The sequence below is a fragment of the Phocoena phocoena genome, chromosome 2 (genome assembly GCF_963924675.1).
Source record: "Phocoena phocoena chromosome 2, mPhoPho1.1, whole genome shotgun sequence".
Classification (NCBI taxonomy): Eukaryota; Metazoa; Chordata; class Mammalia; order Artiodactyla; family Phocoenidae; genus Phocoena; species Phocoena phocoena.
Genome location: NC_089220.1, coordinates 93,554,304 through 93,567,069, shown reverse-complemented (window position 1 = coordinate 93,567,069; position 12,766 = coordinate 93,554,304). Strand labels below are relative to the sequence as shown.

Below are 12,766 nucleotides of genomic sequence, written 5' to 3'. Positions count from 1 at the left end.
CACAGTCTGTTCCTTATTGCCTCTCCCCGTCACCCACAGGACAAGCTAAGATCAAAATCACAATATGTCTGTCTTGCTAATTGCTGTGGCTTCCTACTGCCTTGGGGAATATCTCGAGGCAAGTAAAAGTGTGTAAAATCCATATTTCAAATCATCTTATTAGAATTTTTGAAATTTTTATAGCCCATTTCTTGTTTGATCTGACTAGATCAGTACTGTTACCTTATAATTTGGCTGCAGAAAAGCTCTTACAATGAGGAGGATAATCGTCAGCTCTGCCATGTTCTTGCCATTTACTTGTGCTGGCATGATTAGTGTATTGTCTTCAGGCCTCAGTTTTGTTTCTTGCAGGAATCTTTTGAAATCATTGGTCCATTTCATAAGGGTTAGTTTAGTTAGAACTAAATAATATAATCAGTGAGTCTGTTTAACCAAGCACACGCAAACATATGCCAAAAAAAATCAAAACTGCTGAAAGGCAACAAACAAATGAGAGAGACACACTAAAATACTCCCCGGGAAACAGGGGGATCTTCCCCTTTCCTTAGAATGCCACACACCAGTGGGTCCCAAGGTTAGCCTGAATGTTAAATATTAGTAAAGCTTAACCCATCTCATTAGAAAACAAGGAAACAGAAATAAAGGTTCTAATGTTTTCATTTTGCACACGCCCTCAGAGTGCCTGGTGGAAGCTGCAGCCCTTCAAGTCACGGTGACCCACTGACAGGACCCACAAGCTGCTTGCTTCTTATTGCAGTCAGTGGAAATCTGGGGACCTCAGGTCTTCTCAGCATCAGAGGTGAGCCCAGGGGACATGTCCTCAAGGCTCTCTTGGAGGGTGGGGAAGAGACCAAACCTAAGAAAGCCTCAAGGGTGTGCTGGATTAACCCCCAGTCAGAAAAGTCTATTTCCTATCCCTCCTAGGTCATCTAAGTTTTACTGTGATGCCTTTTAAATTATCCCAAAGTACCTTTCTTAAGCCTAGAAAAGGCCATCTCATTCAAGTATGACAGGGATTAGACCTAAAAGGCATTTTTCATGAGCTGCCAAGCATTGATCATTTTCTGTGGGGGGAGGGAAGGATCAAGATTTTGCTTGTCTCTAACTCAAAGATCCTACCATCCCTTGACCATTTCACTTCATTGTACCTCCTCCAGTGCCGTCTTTTTTCTTTAATACTCCGGCAGTATACAAACCACAGTCTTACTATACAAGGGAAGGAAAATGTTCTCCAGTTTGACTCCACTGGAGATGCAACACCTCAGTTAGTCTTTCTGGAAACTGTAACAGTGTTAGGTTTGCATTTCAAAAAACTACTTAAGGTTCCTTAATAGTTTTGTCCCCATAGCTACATAGGGACCTAGAACTTAAGCAGAGGCAATGTCTTCTCTAGAAGGTGTTGTATCCTTGTCATGGATATCCCATCCTGCAGACCACCTCACCCCCAGAGCCAACCCCTTCCTTATCATTCATCCAGAGAACCGACCAGGAAGCAGGAAGGGAGGGGGGAGGGTATTACTCTCCCCCGGCTCCTGGCCCCTTATTGGCTGTGAAGGATGGAGCTTAAGGGACATGACTGGCCCAATCAGCTTTTCTGGGTGCCTGTGCAGGTGAGCAGGACAGGTGCTCATTGTGAAAGTTCACATTCAAAGTAGTTTGTAAGGCTGCTCCGTCTCAAGGAAGCTTGCTTGAACTTTATTTCCAACAGTTAAATGTAAGTGATTGAGTGCCAGAAACTTGGACTACCTCAAATCACCCTTTGCCCAGGCCTTCCCCTCCCCATGCCCCAGAGACTCCCCTCCCACCTTCCTTGTACTCTGGACCTTGGACTTTGACAGATGGTGCTTATTAAGCACCACAGATTGTTTTTCTCAGGGTACCGTCTCCACCCCTAACTTCTACTTAACATTTTTAGCTAACTCTCTTCCTTGCCATTATCCTAAGCCGTTTACAGAAGTGAAGTGATATTGTGTGAGTGCTATTACAGATAACTTTATAATTTTGAAACAGCTATCCATCCTCATATGCAAGTTTTCCACACACTCCTTAACCAGAGGTAGAGAAGTTACCAAGTCCTGAGAGTAAGGAGAGAAGAGATGAGTCTGTCCCCTAGCCCCTCTCTGCCACAATCCATCCTGGCTTGATGCTCAAAGCTCCTCTCTGGGCTGTAACTGACAGCTGAGAGCCTGTCATCTTTCATAACTATCATTTACATTTCCCGGAATGTATTACTTTGTCCTTACCATGCCGAAGTTCATCTGCCTCTTTTCTGCCCACTCACCCTTGACTTGGTAAGATCTTCCTGCTGTTTATCACCACCAGCTTGGCATTTCACCATCCGGGAGAGCTTAGTGTTTTCTAGAAACGTGGAAACATCACCTGTGCTACAGCTGAACATCATTTATAGAAGCATCAGCTCAGACTAGCCCCAGCATTTTTCCATGCAGTGAAGGGCCCACTTAAATTATCTTTTGCCTTCTCTCTTCAAACTAGTTCACTCCCATTGTCACACCATTTTCCCAATATACTTCTGGTACTTTTTCTTTCCTTGTAATGTTCCAAGGGTGCTTATTCTCAGAGCACTGACTCCATAATCCTTTCATCTGAGCTTCTCCATCAGATTTGGTTTAAGGAAGCCCGTTTTTTCCTACAAGGATGAACTTTGCAGCTTCCTCAGTCTCCTCTCCTTGTGCTAGTTAGGTGAGCTGCATAATAATAGCTGCATAATCACATTTTTATTTCCATTCTCAGAGATTCTAAGCTACTGTAAACAATCCCTTACTTTTCATGGCTGGGAAATGGGAACTTTTGTTCAAAAATGGTCCAGAGAATCATTGCTGGCTAAAAGAGCCTTCTTAAGGCTTGTACGCAAGAAAAAAAGAATAGTTTTTGCCACGACCTATCCTAGATCTTCCCTGTGTTTCCCACAAACAAACGTGTGCATGCCAGTTAGGCCTGTTTCCCCAGGTATCCCAACTGCACTCCTGACTTTGGCTTCCAAGGCTCACACTCTTCCTCTCAGCCCATAGTGTTCCTCCCTGATGGGTCACCAACATGGTCCCTCTGTAAAAGGTGGAGACAGAAGGATGGATGGAAGGAAACAAGCCCAAGATTTCCATCTACAAAAGTCTGCCCCATCCAGCTCTCCCTCAGTGCACACACTCTCCCTTAAATCGTGTGTGCGTGTTGGAAACAGTACTGGCTCTCCAGCCCTCCCCCTGGGAGTTGTCAGAGTTGACCAGATTGGTGTCTTGATGTTATTTCATCAAATAAATAACAAAACTACACAGGTATCTTTACTACAGGACTTCTCAGAGCCTTTAATAAGCTACCTGGCATGGCACACCATGAAAAGCCAGCCACAATGTGTAGTCATCTACAAACTCATTTAGCTCACCACAAAACTTTCTCCCCTGGAACATCTGATGGGACTAGTATTCTGTAAGATACACATTGGGGCATGCCGTGATCAGTGGGCCCTACCTTCAGCATGTCAGAATCATGCTGAATGTTAGAGAGCTTGTGATTACTGGCCCTACTCCTAAAGATTTTAATACTGACAGTCTGGAGTTAAGTGTGGGAATCTACTTGCTTGTTGTTAAAGCTTCCCTTATAATTTGATGATCTGTAATTCCTCTGCTCTAGCCTCTTGATTGTTGGGCTTCAGAGATTTGATACCTGTGACCCTCCTGAGCCCACACCATAGAAGCTTGTACCTCAAGTCCCTTTGTAGGTAAATAACATGTTCTTTTACAAGAGAAATAGCTGAGAACATATGAGGGAAACCACCCAAGGCCTTTGTGATTGGGGGAAAATTGCTGGCCTGTTTGGATAACTTTAGAAACCACTCCCTGATATTGTAGCCATCCCCATGTATCCACATTCAAGTCTACCTTCAGAGCCCATAGAGCTTCCCCCAGCTGTTCTCACTCATGCCAATTTGGGCTGTTTCACATATTTAAGTATTTTGTTTCATTTGTCTATATCTCTCCTTCCTGCAGGACAATATTCAGAGTAGGACCCAATTAAATATTGGGGGGTGGGAGGACGTCCCCCATAGCACTTCTTACAGAGTTGAACAAATAGTAAATGCTCAATAATTGCAGAGCAACCAAGGGACAAAAGAAACCTTGGCCCAAAAGAGACCCCCCCCCCCAAAAAAAAAGGTTGAGATTGACTCTAGAATTTAAAAGTAGAGAAGGGGGCTTCCCTGGTGGCGCAGTGGTTGAGAGTCCGCCTGCCGATGCAGGGGATGCAGGTTTGTGCCCTGATCCGGGAGGATCCCACATGCCGCGGAGCGGCTAGGCCTGTGAGCCACGGCCACTGAGCCTGCGCGTCCGGAGCCTGTGCTCTGCAACAGGAGAGGCCACAACGGTGAGAGGCCCGTGTACCGCAAAAAATAAGTGTGGCAACAAGAGTATACAGCTTACCCTGCTGAGATGATAGGATCTTCAATATTAGGTATGTATCATCTTCCTCCCTCTGGAATTTTTCCTTTGTTACTTCCCTGTTCTTCATTTTTTAGGTCAATGATAATATGTATCACTAGTGGCTCAGGAATAGGGTGACCAACTTGTCTCAAGTTGTCTGGACTTTTCCAATTTTAGCCCTGAAAGTCTACCATGCAGGAAACCCCTCAATCCTGGCAAATCAGGGCAGTTGGTAACTCTACTCAAAAAACACAGTTTTCTGGGACTTCCCTGACCGTCCAGTGCTTCCACTGCAGGGGGCACAGGTTCAATTGCTGGTCGGGGAACTAAGATCCCGCACGCCTTGCAGTGCGCCAAAAAACAAAAAAACAACAATGAATAAACCAGAGTTTCCTGACCAGATAAAACTGAGAAATGCTTTACCACACTCTACTCACCTGAAGTAGTTTCCTAGAGCTACAGAAACAAATTACCACAAACTCAGTGATTTAAAACAACATAAATTTATCATCTCACAGCTTTGGAGGTCAGACATCCTAAATGAGTTATACAGGTCTGAAAATCATTGTGTCAGCAGGGCTGCATTTTTTCTGGAGGCTCTAGGGGTAATCTGTTCCCTTGCCTTTTTCAGCTTCTAGAGGCTGCCTATGTTCCTTGGCTGGCGGTTCCCTCCTCCATCTTTGAAGCCAGCCATTTTACATCCCTTCGATCCTCTCCTCCCACCACCACATCTCCTTTTCTGACTCTCTCTCCCTCTTTCACTGATAAAGGCCCCTGTGATTGCATCAGGCTCACTGGCTAATCCAGGGTGATTTCTCCATCCCCAAATCCTTAACTTTAGTCATGTCTGCAAAGTCTCTTTTACCAGATGAGGTAACACACGCACAGGTTCCAGGACTAGGATGTGGACATCTTTGGGGGTCATGATTCTGCCTACCATACCCACGCCTCTCTGACAGTTGATAAAACACCCTAATCAATTAAAGAAATATTTTAAAAGTCTTACAAGATTCTGTTTAATGTTGCTTAACCCAGTGTTTTCCAAACTTATTTGATCAAGAAACTTTATTCAGAGAGTACTATGAGAAGTGAAATGAGTCGGTCAGGGAAAGGCAAATACTGTATGATATCACTCATGTGGGATCTAAAACATACAGCAACAAACTAGTGAATATAACAAAAAAGAAGCAGACTCACAGATACAGAAAACAGACTAATGGTTACCAGTGGGGAGAGGGAAGAGGGGAGGGGCAAGATAGGGGTAGAGAATTCAGAGGTACAAACTATTATGCAAAGAATAAGCTACAAGGATATATTGTACAACATGGGGAATATAGCCAATATTTTATAATTATAAATGGAGTATAACCTTTAAAAAAAAAAAAAAAACCTCTTTACTCCCCTCTCCCACCCCCATCCCCCAAAGAACACCACTTAACATCTCATGGAATGCTGCTGCTCTTACAAAAGAGCAGGACTCAAACTGGTGTGCGCACCACGGAGAGACCAGAGACTTTCCATGCGATGAGCAGATGAGGAGAGTTTTGGGGGAACTGATTTATAAATCCAATTCCTCTTTCTCACTTCAATACTCTTTTCTTATATAAAAGTATTTAATTTTTTTTTTTTTGGCTGCGTTGGGTCTTCGTTGCTGCGTGTGGGCTTTCTCTAGTTGCAGCGAGCAGGGGCTACTCTTCGTTGAGGTGCGAGGGCTTCTCATTGCGGTGGCTTCTCTTGTTGTGGGGCACATGCTCTAGGCGTGTAGGCTTCAGTAGTTGTGGCACACGGGCTTAGTTGCTCCATGGCATGTGGGATCTTCCCAGACAAGGACTTGAAGCTGTGTCCCCTGTGTTGGCAGGCGGATTCTTAACCACTGCGCCACCAAGGAAGCCGCAATACTCTTCGAAATTCATCTGTGAGAGCAACAATATGAGGTCACAGGGTGGTGAACTTTCCTTCTTTCCACTGTTTCAGTCATGGGGTTCCCACCCATAAGGAATCTTATTGCAACAAATACATTTTCCTGGGTTGGAAAACCTGGTCAAACAAAGGGATGATGTGAAGCTTTGGTGTTGGTGATGCCTCTCTTAATCAAAGCACTATAACCTGCCCCTACCCCATCTCATTTGGAGGTGCATTTCCATTAAAACTTTATTTTTTATGTTTAGTATTTATCAAAAGTTTAATACTTGTACCCAAAATAATTAGAATGATAACTCACTCCAGAAGGAATTTTTTTAAGGACTGGAGATTTTGATCACTGGAATCGTCTTTTAATTTAAATTTCAATATGTATGGATCCTTTGGCTATAGAGAATTATGACAGATTGATCAAATAAAACATTTTCAAGCATAAAAACAGATATCAAGTTAAAGTTTCTGAATGTCATAGAATAGAGATACAATTTCAAGGAGAAAAAAGAATAATGTAGCAACTCTAATTTTTTTTAACATCTTTATTGGAGTATAATTGCTTTACAGTGGTGTGTTAGTTTCTGCTTTATAACAAAGTGAATCAGCTATACATATACATATATCCCCATATCCCCTCCCTCTTGCGTCTCCCTCCCACCCTCCCTATCCCACCCCTCTAGATGGACACAAAGCGCCGAGCTGCTCTCCCTGTGCTATGCAGCTGCTTCCCACTAGCTATCTACTTACATTTCGTAGTGTATATATGTCCATACCACTCTCTCACTTCGTCCCAGCTTACCGTTACCCGTTCCCATGTCCTCAAGTCCGTTCTCTACGTCTGCATCTTTATTCCTGTCCTGCCCCTAGGTTCTGGAGAACCTTTTTTTTTTTTAGATGACATATATATGTGTTAGCATACGGTATTTGTTTTTCTCTTTCTGACTTAATTTCACTCTGTATGAGTCTCTAGGTCCATCCACCTCACCACAAATAACTCAATTTTGTTTCCTTTTATGGCTGAGTAATATTCCATTGTATATATCTGCCACATCCTCTTTATCCATTCATCCGATGATGGACACGTAGGTTGCTTCCATGTCCTGGCTATTGTAAATAGAGCTGCAGTGAACCTTGTGGTACATGACTCTTCTTGAATTATGGTTTTCTCAGGGTATATGCCCAATAGTGGGATTGCTGGGTCGTATGGTAGTTCTATTTTTAGTTTTTTAAGGAACCTCCATACTGTTCTCCATAGTGGCTGTATCAATTTACATTCCCACCAACAGTGCAAGAGGGTTCCTTTTCTCCACACCCTCTTCAGCATTTATTGTTTGTAGATTTTTTGATGATGGCCATTCTGACCGGTGTGAGGTGATACCTCATTGTAGTTTTGATTTGCATGTCTCTAATGATTAGTGATGTTGAGATCCTTTCATGTGTTTGCTGGCAATCTGTATATCTTCTTTGGAGAAATGTCTATTTAGGTTTTCTGCCCATTTTTGGATTGGGTTGTTTGTTCTTTTGACATTGAGCTGCATGAGCTACTTGTAAATTTTGGAGATTAATCCTTTGTCAGTTGCTTCGTTTGCAAATATTTTCTCCCATTCTGAGGGTTGTCTTTTTGTCTTGTTTATGGCAGCAGCTCTAATTTTTAAAGGAGAGCTTGCTCCTGTCATTTTAAAACGGACAATAATGGATGTTGTATCACTGTGGTATGTGGTATGTACACTGGACACTTTTAAAAGAATAATTTAACACATTGATTTTAAAGTATCAATATTTATAATATCTAGACATTTAATCTACTTAGAAATTCTAACTATTTAACCATAAGGTGAAAAATACTTGCTGTCAAGTTAAAAAATATGCAAGGAGGCACTATCTTTTCAAAATTCTTATGGGGCTGTAACAGCAAAAGGTGTGATGACCACTGCTCTGGATAAAACTTCTGGGAATGCTGGTGGTGAAAAGAGCAGGGTTTGGAATCCAGCTAGCAGGGAAGCCTTGGTTAAAAACACCAGCTTCACCCAGCTCTTAGGGTTAAAGCCATGAAGTGCCTGGCACAGAGCCAGTGCTTCCTCATTCAACAACAGCTGCCATGGGCCACCAATGCCCTGGGCTTGGGACGTCCAGTGGGGCTTGGACACAAATCCCTGCTCCCACAGAGCTTACATTCCAGTGGACACACAGTTGGTCTGTTGCGTCTGTGTAAATGCGTGTGTGCTGCATTTCCAGAGAACCTCTTCAAATACCTTCTTCTCAAGCAGTTTTTAGGAGTTGTGTCTACAAAGAAATGACTCATTTTTTGATATTCCAGAACAGATCCATCTAGATTCCATTGTTCCCATCAAAATAATCACCTAAGGAGGCATATACTTATTTCGGTGACAGGGCCAAAGCTCAAAGTCTTTAAGTTTCTCCTGTGGAACTGATTTCAAAGCATACAGCACAATCTTTTAAACATCCTTAATGCTGGTAAATATTTGTTTGGGGAGGAGGAATTTGATGTTTTTGGAACAAAGGTTATTTACACAAAGGTCTGGGTGACCATGGTAGATGATCAGACCGGGCAGAAATATTATTTGTCTCAAACTCTGGAAGGGCATAAATCTCACCGTAAGGAAAAGTCAAGAATTACTGTTTATTCCCTTCACACTGAAGCTGAAGGGAAAATCCTGGCTGTATCAGAGTCACTTGCTCCAAAGTTGCTTAAAGAGTCTATGGTCTCAGACTTTTAGGAGAGAGCTTCCTGGGGCTGTGGGAGACCCGTGGTGCCTGCTGCTTTAGTTCTGCTGATCCCACTTTAGTGACCCCACTCAAGGCCATGACCCTGCAGCTTACATCTGGAAGAGGTCCGTTAGCAGAAGTACCTGTCCTGGAAAGACCCAGGGCTGAGGGAGCAAGCCTGGGCTGGGAGGGAGGGAGTCAGTCCATGAGGGGATATGCGGGTGGAGGAAGTGCTGCGGCATATGTCTGAATTGTGTTTAAGTGTTAACTGAGTCCGTGTCTGCAAGACCTAAGCACCAGGGATTAATAGCATTCCACTGAGGGGATGGGTCTGAGGTGGGCAGAGGGGGTGGGATATGAGTTGGGGAGGGGCCAGACAGGATTGCAAAAGCTAGTATGTGTGGCCACCTATCTGTCCATGCTGCCTGTCACTTCCATGTTGCCACAGAGCACTGGACAAAAACTCTAGAGATCCTAGAGCCGTCAGTTCTCAAAGGAAAATTTATTCTTCTGCAGTATTATTCTGGCATTTAACTTAACAAACACCATTCCATCCCTGTGCCCAGAACTGAGCTAGGTGCTGTAGGAGATGTTGTCTCTGTCCTCCAGGGACTTGAATGTCCTTGGGAAGATAAGAACGATGCACACACGTACTGCTGACTGTCAAATATCAGTTCCAGCTAACTGGTGACTTCATGGAGTATTCGATCCAATCTAAGACACCATCGATTATAAGATGCCTTTTATGCTCTTAAGAAAGAAGAAAATGCTGCCAATTAAACTGCAAATGGTTGCATTCTTATTGCTTAGAATTTTTATTTTATACTTATTGAAAGATCCCTTTTAGACTTACTTGTACATAGTGTTATTTCTTTTAACATATATTGTTCTCATTCGTTCATAAAGTGGAAAGTAACGGGGAAATAAAGTGGCTTTGGTTTTTCTAAGCTTCCCCACATTCAGGGTACTTCTGTACTCAGCTGAAGCATCTTTGCTTAGAACTGTTGATGTCTGTGTTTCCCACAAAATGTGGTTCTGTGTGCCATCGAGAACATTGGTGAGCAACATTTCTTACAAGAGTACTCATGACTTATTCCAAATCTGTCTCCTATTGTGTAAACTGATGCACACACAGGTAATGCAACCACAGCACAAGTACCACCTCGCAACAGTGACTATAAGACACATCCCAATTTCCAAGATATCAAACATGAAAAAAAATACATCTTAGACTCAATGAAATATGAATTCTGAGAGTCAGTCAAAAAACACTACCACGGGGCTTCCCTGGTGGCACAGTGGTTGAGAGTCCGCCTGCCGATGCATGGGACACGGGTTCGTGCCCCGGTCCAGGAAGATCCCACATGCCGCGGAGTGGCTGGACCCGCGAGCCATGGCCACTGAGCCTGCGCGTCCGGAGCCTGTGCTCCGCAACGGGAGAGGCCACAACAGTGAGAGGCCCACGTACCGCAAAAAAAAAAAAAAAAAAAAAGAAAAGAAAAAATACTACCATGATCAACCACCCAGGTCTGTCCTAAGAATGGGGTTGGCATTGGTGCTACGTTCTTATCATTAAGCAATAATTTCCTTCTGTAAATTTGCAAAACTGAATAGTTTCCTGGGCAGTAATCATTGTAGGGAGTTCTTTGTGAGCAAATAGAGTCAAGGAGGCTTTTTGCATGAAGTAAGTCAAAAGCGTGAGATTTGGCCCGGACATGAGGAGACCACGTCTAGAGAGGAAAGAGCACAATTTAAAAGGTTCAAGAGGGTAGACAAGCATGTCATGTGGCAAGCACAGTGGAGTAACCGGGCTGGGGTGGGGTTCCATAAAAGAGTCGTGGGGTATGAAGGCATGAATTTTTGCTGTAAGAACGTAAGCTCAAGTTAGTATGTTTCACTTGTAGAAACATAATAAACAGTTCCAGTATTTCTATAACTTTTATTTCTTTTCTTACCATAGGTCCTGATGTTTTTAGTTCAAAGAACCTTGCCCTTCAAGCCCAGAAGAAGATTCTGAGCAAAATAGCCAGTAAAACTGTGGCCAACATGCTGATTGATGACACCAGCAGCGAGATCTTTGATGAGCTCTACAAAGTCACCAAAGAGCACACACACAACAAGAAGGAAGCCCACAAGATCATGAAAGACTTAATCAAGGTGGCGATCAAAATTGGGATCCTCTACCGGAACAGCCAGTTCAGCCAGGAGGAGGTTGTTATCGTGGAGAAGCTCAGGAAGAAACTGAACCAGACAGCCATGACAATCGTCAGCTTCTATGAGGTAGAATACACCTTCGATAGAAATGTGCTCTCCAAGCTCCTACATGAGTGCAAGGACCTGGTGCATGAACTGGTACAGAGACACCTGACACCCAGGAGCCACGGGCGCATCAACCATGTCTTCAACCACTTTGCTGATATGGAGTTCCTCTCCACCCTTTATAGCCTGGATGGAGACTGTAGGCCCAACCTCAAGAGGATTTGTGAAGGAATCAATAAATTGCTAGATGAGAAAGTCCTCTGAATGTCTTCCCTCCTCCTGGACTTGGCTGCATTCGTGTTACAGCACCCAGCGTGTTCCAGGTGAGAATCAGGAAAACAAGAAGAAACCCTTGTCAAAGATGCCCATGTTCTGTCCTGTTCATCCCTCTGATGTTGATGCTAGATTGAGCTCAGGTGTGTTTATCACCTAAGCTCTCTGCTGAGGTCTGTACTTAAAATCTCCTTTGTTTGCAAGCCCAAAGGACATCTCATCTATTCTAAGCAGAAAAGCTGCCCTACTCATCTAGGTGGGCCCAGTTCATCTTGTGGAATGGAAGGAGCCCTGGACCAGGGGTCAGAGGACATTGGTTTGGTTCCCAGCTCCATCGGTTACAATCTTGTCCTCTGGATCCTGGAACCATCATGCCCACCTGCCTACCTCCCAGGGCTGCTGTGAGGATCAAATGAGATTATGTTCATGCTTTTAAAAACTAATAAAAGGTCTAACTAGTTTCTCTTTGGCATGTGGCAGGGATCAACCTGGATCTAGACTATTAAGCAGCAGAGAAAAGAACAATAGTTTCTAATGGGCTGGGTTTGCAATTTGTCTCTAGATGTGCTGTTTCAAACAAAATAAAAATGAATCCAAAGGTGTGAAAAAGTATAGCTGCAAATTGGAAAAATATTTTTCAAGAGCTATGTTTTTTAGGTCTTAGATGTGCAGGTTTATGGTCCTGCAGAGGGAAACTTTCTGGGGTGGGGAGGGGGAGAATGGAGAGAGAGTTTCCCACCCATCATGCAGAAGCAGAGAAGAACTGTGCTCCCCCTGCCCCTGCAGGACTGGCCTCTCCCCATCTGAGGGGCACCATCCGGGAGGCACAGGGAAGGTTTATGCTGGCACGCACAGGAGAGTTGGGCAGAATGAAGCCCTATCCATCTTTCTTGGTCTTTCACAGTCATTCTGTGCTGTTTTCTCTGGTTTGTTAATAAACTGAAATTACCCTTCAAATAAGAGGTTTTGGAGTTGTGATTCAAAAATCAAATTCCTTGGAGTTAGATACAGTGTTAGGAATAATGGGATTGAAAGGAAGAAGACAATGAAGAGTAAGAGCTTTGCACTCAGACCCTAAGGGAAAGTAGCCCCTGGGGTAGCACGTATAGGGTGGAGCCTGTTCCCCTGGTTAGTGGGGAGCTAGTTCATAGACACTGTGACCG

At 43.7% G+C, this 12,766-nt stretch overlaps 1 protein-coding gene across 1 annotated transcript in view; it reads left to right on the top strand.

Moving 5' to 3' along the window:
* Positions 1 to 11,594, top strand: part of TNFAIP8L3 (TNF alpha induced protein 8 like 3) — a 49,239-nt gene extending 37,645 nt beyond the window's left edge. Inside the window, 1 exon segment of the mRNA XM_065872567.1 lies at positions 11,032 to 11,594. Within this exon segment, the coding sequence (XP_065728639.1) occupies positions 11,032 to 11,594 (563 nt within the window).
* The last annotated feature ends 1,172 nt before the right edge of the window (positions 11,595 to 12,766 follow it).